We start from the raw sequence: 22,336 nt of genomic DNA, 5'->3' as shown, positions 1-22,336 counted from the left end.
ATTCATATCAAAGAATCAATTCAACTTTAACTAGCAATCCTACTGACTGAATTTGAGCTGATTTTCAAGTAAATTTATTTTTATATCTACTCATTTTTAACTTATTGAAAAGATATTAACATTATTAAAATAATCAAACAAATAGGTAAATAATCCAATTTAGATATTAGATAATAAAAGGCTTAGCCTTTTCAGAATAAAATCAGTTGAAAGATTTAACAGGTTTTTACTTATATATCCTTATCTTGCATTTCTGAGGAAGGTTATAGACAATGTGTGTATGTATATATGTATTTATATATACATACATACATGTATATAGTTATATGCAGAAATTATTAACACAGTTGAATTTGCACTATACCTAATTAATCAAAACATTTCTAAAAACTTCACTGAGCTGCCATAATTTTTGTCAGCATATGTAGTACTGAATGACTAATAAAATACCTGAATTGAAACTATTCCAGTCTAGCAGTTTGTAAGATCTTGTGTTACCCATAATCCCGACAAAGGCTGAGTTCAAAACATCAAATTAGTAGATTAGTTTTAGAAGCAGAATAATAGAAAATAAAACACTACAAACAAGAACATAATTGACAACACCATTCCACAGGAACTGGAAAGACAGACAGTAAAGTTAATAAGTTGAAATAGAAAGGGGAGAAGGCGCATGCTATAGCATCTAAAAATCTATCTTCAAGAAGGAATATCTTAATATTCAAAACCATTCCATTTTTCCCTTTGCTACACATTCTTTAATACTTTTTTTTAAACCATGATTTCTATTTTAATATTTTATGGGTTTGAAAAGGATTAGGAAGCAGGGAGAATAATAATAAAATACTTGTAAAATCATAATTTTGTAAAGTTGTATTGCTATCTTCAGAATAAAATTTGCCCTTAAATAATGCTTCTGAAATAATGTCCTACATTCCCTGGTTAAGATAAATCAAAAAGTAGCTTCTAAAATTCTGATAAATTAATTTGAGAGTGCAAACAGAGTACTTGTTAAAATAAGCCCATGCATCTCAATCTACCATCAGTTTCTCTCTTAATATTATTATCGATTTATGCTAATAAATTCAGATAATCAAATACTTTATCTGGCTTTTTAAACTTTTTTCAAAAGAAAAGAATTTTAATAAGTATTTTGATACTATAAATTTTACTATCCTTGATTATGAGTCCCTTTTTAATGCATGTATACACAGTTTAAATGTCACATTTTAATAAAAATCATGTTCAGTAGAAAACAGTACAATGAATGTGTATGTATGTGTGTAGATACATACTTAATTTCCATTTAGTGGTTTTTAAAATAAAAACCCAATTCAAGTTTTATTTTTTAAAATGTATTCACTCTCATAGGACAGAGAGGCTAGTATGAGAAGTATTCTAGTTTCAAAACAAACAAACAAACAAACAAACCCAGGATTCATATTTTCAAAGGAAGAAGAAAAGCCATCAGTGATTTGATGGTCATTAAAACAAAATACTTCATCATATTGAGGGATGTTTGCTATCTGGGTGACTAGTATTAAACCATAGTGAGAATAAGTCTTTAAAAAAAAAAAAAAACTTGACCCAGGACACAAAACAGTGCCTTTCACATAATAGGAATGGAATAAACATTTCCTGAATTGAATCAATGCTATAAACACAGTATTTTGGAATAAGCATCAATCATAAACAGAGATTGCTCTGCCAGATTCAGAAACTTAATCAAAACACAGTATGATGATACATTAAAACAAATATTTTTAGCTTATAACAGGTTCCAACTAAACTTTTACTTATCCTTAAAAAACATTCTTATTGCTTCTCTTTGGCTAGGTGGTAAATTTCTTTAACAAAATTGGAGTCAAGAGTTTTCATGTTGATAAAACCAGTGATAGCTTATGGTCAGCACAGTAAGTTTTATAAAATCTTCCAAACTCAAGATTTCCATTCTTTTTCCAAATATACAAGGACATAAAAATATGGATTTGGAACTTACTATATAAATAGATGTACCAATCTCTTTAAGAGTTATTAGTAAAATAAATTATTAATGTGTATTTTCTATATGTCATAACAATAAATACTTAATACCACTTAGAGAAAGATCAAATAACAATCTCTAATTTTTCTTCCAGTTCTAACACTCTGAATCTAAGCTTCAACTAGAACAAAGGAATAGAAAAAACAGAACAGACAGAAGGGGGTAGATGGGAAGAGAAGACTGATGCTTTAAAAAGATGCAGCTGCCAACCTTTAAAGCTAATAATCCTGGCTCATGCATGCACACCCAAAGTAAATATCACTTCTCTGAAACTTTTTCAGGACTCCAATGCTCAATACAAAAATTTATATTTATATAATTTACTAAGTATTTCTACACTGCTTCTCTAAAAATTTAAGTTGACCCAAATAATAGTAAATTACTACTAATGTAACTCCCAAAACCAAGACATCAAGCAAAGAGGATTTTAATGCTCTAGAAAAAGAGGAAAAAAATCTCATATGTAGATTGTGCTTTTCACCTGAGAGCTTCAAAACATTTTGCTTTTTTATGATATCAATATGTATGCTCATGGAGAGGCTATGAGAATTGACAATAAAAAAAAAAGAAACAGTTAATAAAATATACACATATGTAGAGAGAAAGAAGTAAAGAGATACGAGATTACGTCACAAAAATGTTTTTAAACTTATGTAAGATTATCCATCAAATCAATGGCGGAAGGATAATATTCCATTTAGAATGTTAAAATTCAAAAGATTTTAAAGGTAACTGTTCAGGAATGCGAATTGTTCTATATTTTAGTAGTTTGCATTTTAGAAACTTCCCTGTTAATGAATAAACTAAGTGTCTGGAATTAGGGAGTCGTGGATGCCTACTTAGTTTGTCCATTTATAATTATGAGCAAGGATGATGACGGAAAAATTATTTTTTTAATATAAATGAACTGCTATATGTAGCAGACAAGCACTAAAATTATAATATAAAAAAGTTTTCAAAGTTTTTAATTATACAATAAGCATACATATGTATACTTTTCCAGTTAAATTACTAAGATTCTTCTTTAAGTAGTAAAGAACCTACTTAAATATGCAATTTCATAAATATTAATTGTAACACAGAAAAAACTAATCATGATAATCATGGCCACGTAGATATCTAATGGCAAGATTTTACTTTACTAGCTCCGAAGATGCCAATCTTAGGGGTCACCCTTAAGGTACCTTCTTGCCAAAATATAGTCCAATACAAATGAATGTCTTTTTAACAATCTGTATGAAAAGTCATCTTTTAAAATAGATATAAATGAATAAGATGGTTAGAAATATCTTTAAGATAATACTTTCTTATAAACTTTTTTTAGAGGATTTTAGTTTTAGTAATATAAAAGCAATTTATAGAAATCATTTTAAAAATCAAAACCTAAACTTAATAGAACATTTTACAAAACAATTTTCCTTTTTTTCAACATACCAGGATTGTGGATGCGATCCAAAAGCTTCACAGAGCGTGCACTAACAACACCCCCAACATGCACAAGAAATCCAGGAGGAAATGCCGTCAAGGTAAAAAATGGAAATTCCTAGGGAAAATGGGGGTGGGGAGAAATTCTGTCAAAAATCTGTAAAGTTAAAATAACATCTACCAGTTATGTTATTTATTCTGTCCACTGAAATCAGAAGCATGCCAGTTATAGATATATGTTTTAAAAATATATTATGTAATTCATTTGTAACTTATCAGTAAGTTAAGGCACGTAAGAGGCACGGCAGATAAGGAACACTGGATATCAAAAAGGTCTGAGTTCAAATTCTAATTCAGACACCATCTGTGTGATCATTAAGCAAGTCACTTAAACCACTCAGGCCTTGACCTCAGTTTACTCATTTAAAAAAAATGAGGGGCTGAAGAGAAGAGGAGAAGAAATAAAAGCACTTATTTTGCAATATTATAAGAATCTTATAATCTAAGTAAAGAACTACATAAACCTAACAGGACAAACTTTTACATGCAACAATGTTTCCATGGGAAAATGCTTTTAGAGTTCATGAATTTTCAAGTATATATTTCACTCCCACAACAGTCCTAATAACAAGGGGCACCTTCAAATCCAAGCCATCTCTTATAACTTTGGACAAGACCTTTAATAAACATGATGGGTGATGTGGGTCCCAGAAATGATAAATATATGGAAAATATCTGGGAGAGATAGGAGTCAGAAGAATCAATAGGACCTAAAAAGTGTGTTTGCTTTCTATGTTTACTGAATAAGCAAGTACTTAAATATTTTAACACCTTTTCTGAAGATCATTGATCTGAAATTCAGCTTAGGATCAGAGTAAAATAAGGAAAAGGCTCTAAAGGTCAAAATAGAAAGTCTCAAAGTCCCAATGCATTAATAAATGCATGCTATTTATTCACAAATTACAAAAATATCAATCTCTGAAGATTTAAGAATTATGAGAAACCTAAATGGCAACAGAATGGGGCATAATGACAGTGAGTCTACTATAGAATATAACCAACAAAAAAAATGAAAGGGAAAAGTAGTATTAAGAATATAGTTCATTTAAGTTGAAGAGAGCTATCTGCATTGAGAGAGAGAACTATGAAGACTGAATGTGGATCAAAGCCTACTACTTTCACCTTTTTGTTGTGTTTTTTTCCCTTTCTTGTGGTTTTTTTCCCTTTTTGTGCGATTTTTCTTGCTCAGCATAAATGAATAGAGAAATATGTTTAGAAGAATTGACCATGTTTAACCCATACAGGATAGCTTGCTGTCTTGGGAGGCTGAAGAGAAGGAGATGGAGAAAAATTTGGAAAACAAGATTTTGCAAAGGTGAATGCTGAAAACTATCTTTTCATGTATTTGGAAAAATAAAATATTATTAAAAAAACAAAACAAAAATATAGTCTTAGAGATGTATGACCAGTTATAATACAAGGATAAAAATCATGTGATGAACAGTTTTTATGCTTCATAAGTCTCCTACTCTAACCTTTCCTGCCACCCCCTCTCCCCCCTCCACCAATTTGAATAGTCCCCCATGGAGTTGTAATATAACAACAGCAGCAGCTAATATTTACATACCACTTTAATGTTTGCAAAATGATTTCACTGTTACCTCATTAAATTGTCAAAACAACCCCTAGTAAGATTATCTTTGTTTTACAAATGAGAAAACTGGCCCTGAGAGAGATTAAGTGAATTGCCATTGGTCACAAAGCTAGTAAATGTCTGAGGAAGGATCTGAAATTCCAGTACTTCACCCACTGTTGCCTATTACAAGCTTAAATAAGAATAACTGCTTAAGTGGGCCATATGGATTAAAATCCACACTACTAGAGGGATTACTTGTATCCATTTGATTCCAAATATATCAAAATATCAATACAACAAAAAAGGAAATTTAAGCATCACATTTTGTCAAAATTACATTTTACAGGTAGTTACAAATTAAAAAGTGGTTCCTAAATAATTTAAGAAATTAATAAGCCATGTTAAAGAGGTTATCATATAGTAAATCAAGAGTAGTTAACCCAGGATCATGGACCATAAATTTCAATGGCTCCATGAACTGGATGAGAAATAACTTAAACCTTTATTTTTTTTTTTACTAACCTCTACTTGAAACTGAATAATTCCTTCAAATATTTAAAAATATTATCCTGATACCAGATCCACAGATTTGAGCAGACTACCAAAGAGGCCTATGACACAACCAAAAGATAACCAAGAACTCCTCTGGTAGAGAAACTATTACTATTCATTTAGGCTGCCCTTTTAAAAAATAACAAACAATCCAGTGTCTATAATGGAAAAGGAAGTGGCCATAAAATCCTGAAGATGGACCTGATTCTTCCCTCTGAAGAAAGTTGTGTGGCCCTAGCCACACAGAACCCATCATATGTTAACCTACCCTCATGCTTAAGAATTTTTTTTTTAAACATTAAGTGAATAGGGTAGCTAGGTGGTGCAGTGGATAGAGCATCAATCCTGAAGTCAGGAAGCCCTTAGTTCAAATCTGGTCTCAGATACTTAACACTTCCTAGCTGTGTGACCCTGGGCAAGTCACTTAACCCAATTGTCTCAGCAGAAAAAGCAAAAAATAAAATAAAATAAAACATTAAGTGAAACTTCAATTTTTAAAGTGATATAGATATATAGATATATGTAATCTATAAATAGCTACTGCTGTTGCTGCTATTCTTTTAAAAATCATTTTTCAGGGTCTTATTCAATAATAATAAAAGTTATTAGCACTTTAGTGTTCAAATTCTGGCAAAGTACTTTATATTTGTTAACATTTGAATTCTTCAAAAACAAAAATGACATGAATCATAGTGGATAAGTGTAGCTCAACAAGCAAAAAAAGACAAAAACGTTATTTATCTACTCATGGGATGATCAAAATGTACCAGTTAAAAGTACTTGGTCAGACAAAACTACACAAACCTTTTAGATTATCTATCCATAGAAGAAAAATTTGCATTTGGAATTTATAAAATCAACTTTTCCACCCTGAACTGCTAGTTTTTAAAAACTATTAAAACATATGTATAAAAAGGAATCTTAATTTTCCTTTAAGAAGCACAGACTCCCCCATACCAAAATAACATCAAAATGGGTACATGATTTTGGAATAAAGGATGATGCTATAAGCAAAAGAACAAGGGATAGTTTACCTATCAGATCTGTGGAGAAGTGAAGAATTTATGGCCAAAGAGAATATTATGAAATGCTAAATAGACGATTTTGATTACATTAAATAATATTTTTTTTGCATAAACAAAACCAACACAGCCAAGATTAGAAGAAAGCAGAAAGCTGGGAAAAAAACTTTTACATCCAGTGTTTTGGATAAAGGCTTATTTTCTAAAATATATAAAGAATCACATTCATAAGAATATAAGCCATTTCCCCAATTGATAGTCAAAGGAGATGAAGACAATTTTCAGATAGAGAAATTAAAGCCATTTTTAGTCATAAAAAAATAATCTAAATCACTATTGTTTGCAGAAATGCAAATTAAAACAACTCTGAGGTACCACCTCACACCTCAGATTGGCTAAGATGACAGGAAAAAATAATGATAAATGTTGAAGGGGATATGAGAAAATTGCGACACTAATGCAATGTTGTGAAATGATCCACCCATTCTGGAGAGCAATTTGGAACTATGTCCAAGGGCTATCAAACTATATATACCCTTTAATTCAGCAGTGTCTCTACTGGGTCTGTCTCCCAAAGAAATTATAAAAAAGGGAAAGAGACCCACATGTGCAAAAATGTTTGTAGCAGTTATTTTGTTTGTTTGTTTTTGTAATGGCAAAGAATTGGAAAATGAGCAGATGCCCCTCAACTGGAGAATGGCTGAATAAGTTAAGGTATATGAAAATAATGGAATATTACTGTTCTATTAAAAAAAAATTATGAGCAGGCTGATTTCAGAAAGGCCTGAAAAGATTTACATAAATTAATGCTGAATGAAACAAGCAAAAGCAGAAAAACATTGTACACAGCAACAGCAAGATTGTGCTATGATCAACTATGACAAATTTGGTTCTTCTCAGCTGTTCAGTGACCCAAGGCAATTCTAACCAACATTGGATGGAAAAAGCCATCCACATTCAGAGAAAGAATTATGGAGACTGAATATAAATCAATATATGCTATGTTCATTTTTTTTTCTCATGGTTTTCCCTTTTCTTCTAATTTTTTCTCTCCCAATTTGATTCATAAGGAAAAAAAAAATACATTTTGCATGCTTCTGAATAAGTATTTACGACTGACTCCTTTCTTAGTATCTCCTGTGAATTTCTAGGCACTCCTACTCTATATCTACTCTCTATGGTACTTAGCTTAGAAAATATCTGTATTATGTGAAATGGACAAGAAGCAGCATTTTGACAGTACATTAAAGGGCTACAATAAAGAGGCTTAAGTCTCAAAGACTTAAGTAAGGTGATATTAAGACAACTTCATGGAAGTAAACTATATCCTTTAAAATAAAATAAAAACCATGGGTCCTTATATCTACATAGTAATAAAAACAAAACTTGGATATTTCCATTCCATAGTTAATTATATGTTTAGGCTGCCAAGGTGAAATATCCATAATGATTATCCAAAAAAGAACTTGCTCTGAAGGAAGCTGTCATAAACAAGTTACCTATAATACTGTATCAGACCAGGAGAAGGGTAGGGGAGAGAAAGAATAAGCATTTATACAGTACCTACTTTGTGTCGGATATTATACGAAGAACTTTACAAATGCTATCTCATTTTACACTCATAAAAACTCTATGATGTAGGTGCTATTATTGTCCCCATTTTACAGCTAAGGAAACTGAGGCAATCATAAGTTAAGTGACTTGCCTCAGGTCACACAACTTTTAGAATCTGAGGCTAAATTTGAACTCAGGTTTTCTTAACTCCAGACCCAGCACTCTAATCACTCTATTATCTATTTATGGATTATAAGCAACAACAAAAATTTGGGAAGCAGCCAATATATGCTACACACAGAAAATAATTGCCTGATTTGGGGGGAAAGTGAGATACTGACAGAAAACAACTGTATTGTTGGTAGTACAAATAGTCTATATGTATAGAATCTGAAGTTATTAAAAATATGAAATACTGTCATCTTTTTTTCCCCCCTCTATGAAATAGCTATCTATTCTTGAAGTGCTTATGTTTTTGGCACATGAAATAATAATCTATTATAAGATATTGGACAGAGAAAGGATTCATTTTCTTTTCTCAAATATCTAAAGTATATTCCTTGCTCTACAAGGAGGAAAACAAGATATGAAAAGAAATAGGATTTAAGTGACTTCACAGCCATGAAGCAATTTAAGGTTCAAACAGAAAGGATTCAGACATGTACCTAGGTCTATGTGAAGACTATACTTCATGATTCAGTGATTCTAGTTCTATATAGTCCTTAAAACATGCCACATGAACATCATAGCCAAAGTTACATGAAAAACAGATAAATAACTCACACTAAATCCATTACTTCACAGATTACTAGACTCCCTTCATTTGGATTTCTTTACAGAGCCAGTCCTATTATACTGATTTAACAGAATCCCAAATAACACAGGTATACAGAATGTTTAATTTTTATAAATTATGAATGATATTATAGTTTACAACATGGCAAATTTCTATTCCATGTGGACAATTCTATAAGTTTTAAGTCAGCTACAAGAATAAAATTCCAGACTAGAAGTCAAAGTAATATTCATTGTATTTTTAAAGACAGATGTGAAGTTTTTGGCACAAATAGGTTAAAGACATAATATCCATATAAAATTCCATTACATCAAAATCCAGGAGACTTCAAATTGTTGATTTATAATTATTATGGTTTCAGTGAAATCATATTTCTATTCTGAGGAAATTGAAGAGAAAGAGGATTCAAAAAGATGGGTAGTGAATTAAGTTTTGTTAAAGGTTTCTTTAATCCAGTAACCAAAAACAGGAGGTTGTCATGCATATATCTTTATTCTCTCATTTGCTGTCTCATCTAAGATCTTTGGTCCTTTTATATGCTTCTTTTAGTGGACAGCTAGCTATAAAGTAGGTTATTTAGGTGGGATTAATTGACAAGTTTTAAATACAGAAGAGATGAAGAACAGCTGAAAGATATTTGTTACTTAATGATAAAGCAAGACAGTTGCTGCTCAGCTTTCAGTTGAGTTAATTTCTCTTTCCCTTGTTGTCACGAGGCAAATAAAACACATACAGTCATGGGGAAAAAGACTGGGGAAAGAATTTGTCTACAAAAGCTGTTTTGGTAATACAGAATAGTTGAGGAATGCAGAATCCTTCTTCATATTTATTGATATTTGTCATAATAGAATTTTATATGTATTTTTAGATGCTAGCATAAAATAGAAAATATAAGAAAAGGGTTTCTTTTTTAAAAAATGCTTATAATTTTCAAAATAAAATCTTATATGACTGAATGCTAACTACAAGTGTTTTAAAAATAAATGAAATGAAATTTACTATCATGCATTAGATTAGTTAATGGGCCTTACAAGTACTATTAAATATATTAACATGGTACATTATGAACAGGAAAAAATCTAGCAACATTTCCAAAGGAAAAAGAAAAAGCTTAAACAAGTTTTAAATAATCAAGATTAAAATTTTAAAGCTCTCAATCCAAAAACAAAAAGACTCTCACACATTTTTAGAAACATACCCGATTTCTACAGAACCTATGAGGCGATCCTCCCTTAGCAATGAAATAACACAAAAAATGAAAAGAGAAAATCATCCAAAAACTTTAACTACTCATTTTTCCTGATATATTTCAATATATATTATAAAAAATGATATAAATGCCTAATCATATCAGTTAAGTAATTACATTTAAAAATCCAAATATGAAATTTGTGAATTCCTTATTATTGTCATGGGCTTGGGCAATGGTAAAAAATAATTTAAGTACATAAAATATAGGAACTACTTTTAACTACACGAACTATAAATGAAATGACTTGATACTTATTTTCTACAATATCTGAAAAACAATTTAGAAAAAAACTTCTAAACACAGCATAACCTTTTTTCATGATTATCTATATCATGACCTATGTCATGATTATCTAGAATTATATTCCAAGACAAAAAAAAAGTTGTTACATTCGATGGCTATTCCACATCAGTTTTATAATACAAGAATATATAAGATGATATTTTAAGCATGATAAATTTTATCATGCTTAACTGCTATTATTGTAAAACTCTTTAGAGGGACTTATGAAGACACTTAAAAAAAATTAAACATAAGGCAATAAAAATTACACCAATAAAAAATCTACATCACATTTTTTACATCATTAACAATGTTAAGAACAATAAAATTGTCTTGAATTCCTTACCCTCTGTTCCAGCGCTGATTGAGTCTGCTGTCTTAAAAGAGCTTTAAATGGCCCCCCTTCTTTTCCAGCACTCCCACTGCCCATTCCTAAGAAATATCAGCATATAAATAATATCTATGGAAACAAACAACTTGCATAGAAAGAGAAAACTCTGATGTAATTATTTTTGTCATAAGCCCCTCCCCTCTTGAATTATTTTGCAATGCACCAAGCAAAATATTCTATTTAAATTAGTATCATCAAAACAAATCATATGTAGTCAAATTCTTCATTTTGCTTGCAGAAGTTTTTCCTAACCAGAAATAGGTCTGTGATTTTTTGTTTTTAACAAAGTCTGAATAAATATTGCATAATTTTAGGTGATCTCTAATTACAGAAATAACACTGAAGGGATGGATACTTGGACAAGGTTCTTCTTTTGAAAAAAAAATGAAAACTATGAATAAATGCCTACTTAAAGTAAATAACTTTCTATATACTGATTTTAAACATATAATCAATACCAATAACTTCCCACATGACCTTGGGTAAAACACAATCTCTCTGGCCATGTCAGTTTCCTATATAAAAAAGCAGTAGATTACATTTGTTCATCCTTCTCCACTTTAAAACTCAATTATTCTAAATAAACTTGACTATCATGCCAAAGAACTATATTTATATACATTTACCTATATTTATATATAAAAGTCACAAGGAAATTCAATGACTGATTCAAAATATTGCACTGAATCCAAAAGTTTAAGCTATTTTAAAATCTAAATTGTGATCTATCATATCTTTATATCTAATGATATTTTATTTGTCAAAGTCCTCTCAAAGAACTCAACACAAAATAATAAGCTTAAAACCCAATTTGTATAATAAGAAAATCACAAATGGACATAGTTTTGAATGAAGGAACTGCATTTAGTAAACATTTACCTATATTTTAAATCTTAATGTTGTTACTTTCCCTACCTTTTCTTCTTTTGATAATACCAATTCATTGAATCAGGGTAAAAGAATTATATTGTGAACATAAAAGTACAGGTGAAAAACAAGAATTTGAACACTATATTAACAATTCAATTCCATTCTACTCAAAATTGACATTTACAGTCAAGCTTAGTAAAATTTCCTATGTAAAAACTAGTATACTTATATAAGAACGAGTATATTTTTAGCTGTTCTTGGATAAGGAAACAAAGATTAGCATGTGTATAGTCCCACTCTGGTGACTTTTTTCCCAGAAAAATCAACTGTTTTAACTCATAAAATACTTTCTAGGGACTATACAATACTAACTACAGACACAAAATGAAGATTTTTATACAAAGCATACTGAAAGCACAAAACAAAATGGATTCCTTAAAGGGGGAAAAAAAATACACCACCACCACGAAGGAATCTTAGCAGAATATTACAATGTTTATGCCAATGAAATGAAATAAGGGAAAGCGAAAATGAAAAGTATAGCCCTAATGAGACAAACTAATTTGAACAAAATAACTACATTTTTAAATGGCTGCTAACAACATGAAAACAGGAATCCAATAATGTAAATGAAATTTATATAAAAAGAAGTTCAAGTACATGAACCAAAGTTGGAATACTACTGACTGGAAGGCATGAAATTTATTCCTAGATCTTAATTTCTTGAAAAAATAAAATTTTTGAACATAGTAAAAAAAAAAAATCTATGTGTGTATGTGTGTATATATATATGTATGTATATATATATATATATGCTGTCAGCATCATTTTTTAAAAAGTTATTAAACATTTAAATACCCATGAGGGAACTCAGTAAATATCTCATATAGGTTTTTTTCTTTTGTAAATAAAAAATAGATGCTCCATATATAATACCCAATAATTCCTTATAAGACTACAATTACTTTTGTTAAACTGATTTAGAAAAAAAAAAAATAGGGGAAAAAAAGCTGTTATAGTTTGATCCTACCAGAAGCAGCCAGGAGCAACTCTTCACTGAAAGAAACACTTTTCCTCAGAACAACTGGGCTGATATGGCTAGAATGATGAGGGGTAAGGCTAGATTCCGAGAGAAGACAGGACTTTTTAAGATGAGGGGAACCAGAAGAGAGAGAGGGGGAGCTGGGACACAGGAAAATCCTAGGCCCCTGTGGGTAAGGTGCTGTGGAGGAAAGTGATAGAGAAAAGATGTAGATTCAGAAGATGACCAGAAAAAGCAGGATAAGGAAAGCAATGATGAAACAAAACATAACATTAAAAATGATTTTTTTTTAATGCAGACATATACAGCCACTTTATGAAAAGTTCCCATTAGGAAACAGTAATGCCAAGACCATAAAATGTCACAATGTAGATGAAAAGCATATTATACAGACTTTAAAATGAAAACACTTAGGTTCTTTAGTATTCTTTAATATCTTAAGATTTAATGTTATCTTAGCCTGTTTTACATTACTTGGATAATATTTTAATTTGTGTATTATTTAATTTAAGCTACCTGTATTTTTAAAGTCTAAATAGTGTTTTAAGGCCTAAAACTTAGATGCGTTATAATTTTTATATGTGTGTGTATGCACAAAACAAAATATGCATACACACTAAAATAGTCTATTTTAAGTGGCAAATACATTTAAAAATTTAAATGGATCTTTCATTTCATCAATTTGGCTATTCTCTCCATTTTAATGGTTTTATTTCCTATTTATTAAACGACTAATAAATTACATTTCAATAAAATTAAGTTTGTAAGTGGTTTTTTGACTTTGAATTAAGTAATTTTTTTAATGAAAATTTAAAATATATTATCAGTATTTTTATTTTTTTTTCTTTCTGACAAAAATGTTACCAACCAATCTATTACAAAAATGTGATTATATTAAAGGTCAAATTATATCCTATGAATCAAAACAACTATATGCAATATTTTAAGCCTATCTTCCCCCAAAGACCAGAATAAAATATTTCACTATATTATAAAGTGACTATAAAGAGCTAAGATAAAATCAATAGTGCTCAGAAGCTTACCAATGAAAGAAATTATGGTCGTAATTAGTAAATAATAGAAACTAACAGGTTAAAATTTTGGATTCTGAACTACTTGAATTTTTTGAGAAGGGAATGAAAAAGAAATTAAAAGCTGCCCAAATGCAGGTGCTGGCCTCTACCTAAAACAAAACACAACAAAATAAAAACCTAAAAAAAGGTACTTTCTCATTCAGTCATACTTATAATTTCAATTTTGATTACCTTGTTCATAATAGAATAATAATCAGTTAATCATTTCTTAAGTGGGCTATAAGTAATTTACATGTAATATCAATTTCTATTTCTTTGAACATATTTTCTTTTTTCATTTTTAGTTTCTTTACTTTTAAATTTAGAAGTTGCCTCAAATTCGTAATGAAAGTATATAGAAATGAAATAAGCAGATAAAGTAGTAGGCAAAAAATTACTGTATTTTGCTCAATTTGTGGATACAATACCAAATATGTTCAACTATTAACTCTGGATACAAATTATCCTCATTACTTTTTGTCTGCCCCTGTGATTTGATCAGGTAGGGAGCTCCTTATATATTAACTGTCTTGATCAATTACCTGTTTGGACTTCTTACTCTTGGAAAGTTATCAAGGTCATACTGATTAAGCCAGAAGCAGAACACAAAACACAGCTTTTTCAAACTTCAATGCTAATAGCCCTTATCAAACCTCACTAAGCTCCCTCTTTTCGTATCCATATAAATTAAGGGAAATATGGAGATAGTTACATTTATTTACATATTTAAATTTCAGGGACTACAGAGACTCAGGGAAAACCAAATAATTAAACCATTAATTATATTATCTATTTTAATTTGACATTTATAGAACTCAAAAACATGTTACTATTAAAAGCAATTACTAAGGTAACCCAATTGAAAAGCATATAGTACATTCTATTAATTTAAATTTAGGAACCTTCAAACTATATAAACAAAATGTGTCTATATTAGTTTTAAGAAAAGTAAAGGTTCAAATAAATGTTTCTAGGGGTTTAGACAAAAGTGAATTACACAGATTTCACTAATTCTGTTTAGTTATAAATTAAAGCATGAAAGGGAACTTAGAAGAAAGGAATTTAGGAATTAAACCATCAGTCTTTAGGAAAAAGATCTTCTAGGCTATCTAAACATAATAAAACAGAGAAACCAGTCAGTGTTTACAATTAATTTTTTCATATTATGAGCACAACTTCTCATATATCTGAATTCTTAAGGTATTTTTTAAGCAATAGTATGGAGAACATAATTAGTACATGAGTGAAGAATCTCAGGACTAACTAAATACACCATCCAGTTAGTTTAAATGGTTAGAAATCTGGCAAACAAGAAATGTGGAAAGGAAAAACTTCAATTAATTTTTTATAAATTAAATTCACTCTTTTTTTCCCCTTCGAATTGTTTATGTGTACAGAATAGAAAGAATTGCACACTGGTATCTACTACTTTCATTTCCTAACATTTAAAAAATTTCAGTTACTTCTAAAGAGGCTGCCTTAAAGCTTATAAAATAACATCCACAAGGTCTGATCAATATGATTAAGAGTTTTTACAAATAGTGTATTACTTTAAGTACAGCAATTTAGATTCAAAAAGAACACTGAGTGTGTCAGGGATTTGAGTTTCTACACAGACTTAGAAACTACATGAAATGATACTGTCTATAGTTCTAACAAATAGTAAAATTAAAAGCTACACTTATTTTTAAGCCACTATCATCTTCACTAGGATTTTTATATTAAAATGCTATATTTTAAAGCCTAATTTAAAAATTACCCTTTAGAGAACCATAATTCTTCATGACTTCAAGTTTTTGCTTCATGACTAGCAAGTTTTATTTATTTTAGAATCAATAAGATAAAAATGCCTGTCAGATGTCTTAATTTAAACTTTTATTAAACTACAATTTAAGTTAATTTGTTAACTTTTAAATATGAGAAAACCTAAATAAATGTATGTACCTACTTGTTAAATTCTAAACTATTTATTATCAGACTGAATTATTTTTATCTGTAGCATGATGTAAAAATAAAAATCAGAAAACTCAGGCTTCTTCTTTTCAAGTAAGCATCAAAACTGCCAAATCATGGTCTTCACAATTTGTGGTGTTTAACAATTTCATTTATTAACTCTTAGTTTAAAAAAAAAAAAAAAAAAGTAAAGCAAAACAAAAAACTCACAAGTCATTTCTTTACTCTTGAATCTCCCATGCTTTTAAAGTTAGATTTGTTTTCAAGCAAGGAAGAGATTATTAAAATATAGTAAGACAAAATATTACAAGACAAAAACTATTTTTGAAAATATGAAATAAATCTCATGGGAAAATGTCCCAGATCAAAATGCAGTTTATAAAAATCCTAATGCCATGATTTCTTTTTTTTCCCTCAATTTCTTAAAACATTTTTATGAGTTGATCTTTTTTTTTTTTTGGTCCATCTTAGAGATGAAAGAAAAAAGAACCAGATGACAACCACTCCACCACCTCTCCCCCCAACCAAAAAAAAAAAAAAAATCTAGACAAATTTTGACAAAATAGCAGGGTAGAAAATGAATGGAAGGAGCAGGGAGCTTTTTGGGGGGTGGAGATGATAAGAATTCAGAAATATGCAAAAAATGATTACACTAAAAATGATATTTTTCTACCTTACAGGATGGAACAAACAAACTTCAAAAACTTATAATTATAAATCACTTATTAATATGATACTACCATCCCAGAGAAGTATTGTTTTCTGGTATTATGAATACTTTAGGATTAAATTCAAAATAAGGTCTATAAATAAAGATAAATTCAAAAGTATATTTATTACATGAAAAATTTGATGTTAACTCTTCTACTTCCTAATATCATTAGTAAAATAATGTGATTCCCAACATATTATAGTATTAAACAAAAAAGTCTATAGATAAAATAAGAATTGTGTTTATTATCTAGAGTCTATAACTTAAAACTATCAAAAAAAATTAAACATCTGAGCTACCAACCTACTAGTAGAAATCACATCAAGTTAATCCCTGCATTGTAAAAATATATTCATATTTTAATTGTGACAGTTGAAAATTATTAGCGTTGGCATCATTTTTATTAACTTATATGCCAAAAGCAGAAGAAAAAGCTTGGATGAAAAGCCAACAAGAACAGAACCAAATTAAAAAAGCGGGTGGAAGCGCCTTACCAGTTTTGGGTGTCAAACTCAAATCTGTGTCAGAAGAAGAGGACTGTCGACTGTAGGACTTGGAAGGTGAAAAGGAATAAGTTTGATTTTTCAGAGGGGTGGAGGGTCCTGATGAGTGAGTATTGGGATTGGGATCTTCATTGAAGGGAATCCTGCCAGAAGAAGGTGGAAAGATATTAAGCAATCATGTGCCAAAGGACCTGGCTGATGGCAGCATGATCCAAACACCAGGATGGGATGGGTTGGGGCTGGGCCAGCAGTCATTTCTTAAGTGTGAAGCTGGGGATAAGGTCAAAGACAAAGAATTTCTATTTACCCATTCAGTATTTTTCAGATAAATATTATCTGCACTGAAACAGTTAACGAGCCAAGTAAAAGGCATGAAATGTCAGACTCAGGGAAAAAAAAAAATACCAAAGAGAAATAACCAAAGAGAATAAATACATGGCTGAAAATATTTTCAAATAAACAATGCTTTTTGATTCCAGTTACAAAAGAAAAAAAATGATGATGACTGCAAATGATGTGTGTAAATATGTTCAAATATAACTGATATTTGCACACATATATATCTTCCAAAATAAAAATGTTTCCTTATCCTATAGCATCAAGAGTGCCACAGCTAAAAACAAAGCAATGAAGAAAATGGATATAACTACACTGAAACATTTCTGTTTCGTGCAGAATCACTGCTTACCTGTTTTCCAACAAAATCTCTTCCACAGAATTACACAAGCTGTATTTAAAAGATTTTATAAGAGGAAAAATAAGAAGATATAAACAATTTGGACAATTAATTTCCTGTCCAATAATAATTCTGGTTTTCAAGTAAAACCAAAAAGAAAATGCAAAGCCATGTATTGGAGTACTCCACTGTAAATTTGAAAACATGTGTATGGATCTATGGAAGAGACTTTTGAAGTGAAAAGGACACTTTCTCTTCCAAACAACTATAGCCCTTGTTTTAGCAGTTGAATACAGTAGTTCCTCACGACAGCAGGACTTCCAGTGAGAAAAGGAAGGACAAAAGATTTGTGGTACCTGCCTACACTGCCTGCCTGCCTGCCCTTTGCGACCACTCTGCCTGTGGCCTGTCTCTCCCCAGCTCCTGAGTCTGAGCAGTCTCGTACCAGTGTAGATGAGAGTGGGAACAGACACAGAGAAGTTCTGAGTAAGTCGTGAGCCAGTAGCAGTGTGAATTGGGCTGTTGTGAGTCGAGCGGCATCCATGGCTTGGAGGGTGAACCAGCGGAGACCTGAGAGAATTTGCAGTCAAGGTGGAAGAAAAGAAAACAATATATACAACAGATTGCAAAGTTATGTTAAAATGATTGCAGGATGCTTTAGTTAGAGGAGAGCACATATTTTTAAGCAGCTCCTAAGAGTTACAAATCCCTAACATGCAAAAGACCAGAAGAAACCCAAAAAGGGGCAGGGGGAAGAGGGAAGAAAGAACAGATACACATTAGCTAAAGATATATTTTAGTCAAAAATTTTAAAGGAAACGTTAATACACTGTCAGCTTTAATAAGAGAATTAAGGAAGTAAAAAGTACAATATATTTTCGTGCTTAGTTGAATTTAAGATTTTGGCTCTAAGGTTGCCTTAAAAATAAAAGGTTTCTCTTTACCTTCATCATCAGTGACCTCATAGTACAGACTTTATGGGAGGAAAATACCCATAAAACTGAAAAGTTAAATATAAAGAGCTAAATCATATTACAACTTTGAAATCAGCAATCCTAAATAATGTGCCACTTATACAATCAAATTCTTTAAGAGAATTTTACATATGTTTGACTAATAGAAAAAGTTCCAAGAACATTTTCTGTTGGAGGAAAAATTATGAAGAATTAACAATTCTTAACAATTTAGGATAAAGAGAACTCTAAGTGAAACTGTATAATAAAAGAATAAATAACTTAATGTATATGTGTCATTTTAATATTGATGACAACATACACAGAACAAAGCAAAAAGCATTATGAAAAATATGTCCTCAATTAAACCAATAGTTGGGTTTTCCAAAATTAATTTCTTTTGGGCTATTACTTGTATAGAATATATTTTTTCAAAGGTCAATTTAAATTCAATTTTGTGACATAGTACTATTAACATCCTAAATAAAGCAATATAGTATACATGTAGTATAATATATTTATATAATAAAAACTTTTACCAGTAAAATATATATATATAATATATATTCAAATTATAAAATTTTTACTTAAAAAAAGACTTAAATGTCCTGAGTAAAAAAAAAAAATCTACAGGCCATAAATAAGATTTTTGTGAATGGTATTTAAACAACTTATTTCATATGCTTTTTTCATTGATGCATACTTTTAAAAAAATCTTGTGAATAAACAATGAAAAAAATGCTTTTTTCAATATTCATTTACTCAACAGAAGTCTAGAAAGTCCAACTTCTATTGACCTTATTTTATGATCCTTTACCACAGATGAACTATTGTTATATGGTAAGTATTATCACAGAATTGTTGTTCTCAAAGAGCAATCTTCTAGCATTGATGGCCATAGTAATCTTCAATATAGTTTGCAGATTAATATTCTTATTTTTATAATGTGGGTACTCATATTGTTAGTTTGCTTTAATCTACATATACTAGGTATATAATAAAATTACATAGTACTTATTTAATATTCCACCAATAGAAACCATCAAAATAATTTTTACTTTAACAAAAACATGATGTCAAAAAACTACCACTATAAACAAAAGAAATATCACAATAGAAAATTTTACTCCCCCAAAATGAAAATAATGTACATTAGTGATATATGTACTATAGTTTACTGATGAAAACATCTAAATTATTTTAACTTTATTGACTACAAACAAATCACACTAAAGAGCATTTTATACATTTTTCTTTCAGAGTAGTATAAACACAGAAAAAAAATTCCACTGTCCTACGCCCACCTATTCTTTACTCTCTCAATAACCTCACCAACTCTCCTGGGTTTAGTTCTCTAATGCCAGTTATCAATCAGTCCAACCGCAGATCTCTTCTCTGAAATTCTGTTTCACATCATCAATTGCCAATGGAATATCTCAAATGCAACATGTCAATTTACCTTCTCCAAAATCCTTCCCTTTTCCAAAAGCTATTTCTGCTAAAAGTACCATCAAGACTACAAAAATATAGTCTCCTAAACTGTAAAACCTTGGCTTTATCTTTCTTATACACTTTCATTTCATTTATCTAATCAATTGTCCAATCTTGCCATTTCTAAATCCATCTCTCTCACACATGACCTAGATCAGACTATCATCCAATTTTCCCTAGATTACTCATCAGCTTCCTAATTAGTGATACTACTACAAGGCTTCTCCTACCATTTCAGTATCTCCTCCACAGGTCTGCCCAAGTAATTTTCCCTAAACTCAGTTCTGAGCATGTTACTCAACAAATGTCTCAAGAATCAAATATAAAGTCCTTCTCAACTTAGTCCTAACTTCTCTCTCTTCCTGATGCATGATGTTCCATCACCAATCTCTGGGGCTGATTATTTTTCATGCTAGAACATGCTACTGAGCCCCTCCTATATGATCCAACTTAAGCACTAAAATCAGAATACAGCCCTTCTTAACTTCTCCTTACAGCTACTGCAAACTAGCTTGAATGTCACTAATTTGTATTTATCTGTATTCAATCTTTTCACAGTAACTCCATATTCACATAAGGAGGTCCTGCTTTCCTGTATGAAATAATCTCATCAAAGGTAAAGACCACTTCTGCAGATTGTATCTTATACCCTGAAGGTAATCATGGTTCCTGAAGCAGAATAGCCATTTATAAATGTTGATCAATAGGTTTATTGTGTTCAAACTAATTTTTTTTACTTTATTCAAATTATTTAAAAAGTAAAATAGGTGGAAATGTAATAAATTCAAATGAAATTAACTTTTAATACAAATTTTAAATAAAGTATATTTTGAAAGTCAGATTTTATAAAAACACAACATTTCTTAACTGAATATCCAAATACACTGGAAATATACTAAAGCATTCTTGGCTACATATTATGGGATCACCATTCAAATGATATCACCTTATAATGAAGACCGTGGTACTACAGATGAGGGCTCTAAACTCTTCACATAGAACTAAGATGAAGCCATATTTCACCAAATTTTCCTTGACAATTTATAATCCTTTGATATATTAAAATATCAGCATAGTTATGGCTAGAAAAATCATAGCATGGTATTTTATATAGATTTCTAAATTATTAAGTTATCAAGAATACAAAAGAGATAATTTAAAACATCAGAGATATTCTTAAAAGCTACAAATATTTTAAAGAACACATTTCAGAAAATGTTCTCAATTGAAAAAGTCCTTCATAATACAGGTATTTCTCTTTTTATCAGAATTCATTATCGTAGAATCAAAAAACTAGAGAATAAATTCACAGTAGCAGTCCTAAAATTAATAGAATTCCAGAAAATATGCAAAATTTGTTTCCCAGTTAGCTAATTGACCGCAACAAAGGAGATGTAAAAAGGCAATGTAGCCATCTTCTGTTTTTCTTCTTTCTACTATAATCACATGAAACAAGATAAGGAAAACTAACTATAGGAATTGTAGCTACAAAAGCTAGATCCTTAATGCAATGGATTCATTGCAAATAAATGAATAAAGGACTACAATTTTTTAAGGACCCTTCCATGACAAGAAAAAAAAACACCACAGTTATCTGGGTCCTCCAAAACCATCTGCTATTGCAACTTCCACCTAGCTTTCTTCATAAAAGAAAGAGAAAAAGAACAAGAACTGGGAATTAAGAAGGCCTGGGTTTAAATAATTGTTTTTGTCAGTTCCTGGAGCAAGTTATGTCATCTTCAGTTTCTTCAGCTTCAACATAGGGAGATTAAATTGAACTCTATGATCACTAAGATCTTTTTTCATTTACAAAACCAATGAGGTTAATCTCAAGAAATGGGAAAATTAGGTCTTTCTCCCCACCTTCTGTGCCTCATTTGATTTTTAAAATAATTCAGCAGATCTTAGGAGCAATCAAAAGTAAAATGGAAAATTTCATTTTTCTACTAATCTGCCTGAAATACATGCAAATGTTCAGCTTTATGTGTCCTCCTTAGATATAATAGGATGAAGTCTCTCTGATGGCTCGTGATGGCTTCTTAACTACCCTCCTTCAAACTATAATGCAGGAGAAACTCTCCAGCACGTGGATCAGTCTAGCCTACTGCC

General features: G+C 30.3%; 1 protein-coding gene across 23 annotated transcripts in view; it reads right to left on the bottom strand.

Moving 5' to 3' along the window:
* The window catches only part of C2CD5 (C2 calcium dependent domain containing 5), a 130,792-nt gene that overhangs the window by 71,836 nt on the left and 36,620 nt on the right, over window positions 1–22,336 (bottom strand). For 7 of the 23 annotated variants that reach the window (XM_051963408.1, XM_051963403.1, XM_051963400.1 and 4 more), the window contains exons 7-11: window positions 17,099–17,250; window positions 10,910–10,995; window positions 10,228–10,260; window positions 3,479–3,587; window positions 451–516 (exon numbers count right to left, since the gene is read on the bottom strand). In XM_051963408.1, the coding sequence (XP_051819368.1) occupies window positions 451–516; window positions 3,479–3,587; window positions 10,228–10,260; window positions 10,910–10,995; window positions 17,099–17,250 (446 nt within the window). Of the gene's footprint in view, window positions 1–450; window positions 517–3,478; window positions 3,588–10,227; window positions 10,261–10,909; window positions 10,996–12,854; window positions 13,047–17,098; window positions 17,251–18,228; window positions 18,354–22,336 lie in introns of all 23 variants that reach the window. The other 16 variants (XM_051963411.1, XM_051963406.1, XM_051963404.1 and 13 more) reach the window with 10 other exon arrangements.

The sequence above is a fragment of the Antechinus flavipes genome, chromosome 5, assembly GCF_016432865.1.
Source record: "Antechinus flavipes isolate AdamAnt ecotype Samford, QLD, Australia chromosome 5, AdamAnt_v2, whole genome shotgun sequence".
Lineage (NCBI taxonomy): Eukaryota > Metazoa > Chordata > Mammalia > Dasyuromorphia > Dasyuridae > Antechinus > Antechinus flavipes.
The sequence above is the reverse complement of the archived record's forward strand: the minus strand, read 5'-3'. Positions and strand labels throughout refer to the sequence as shown.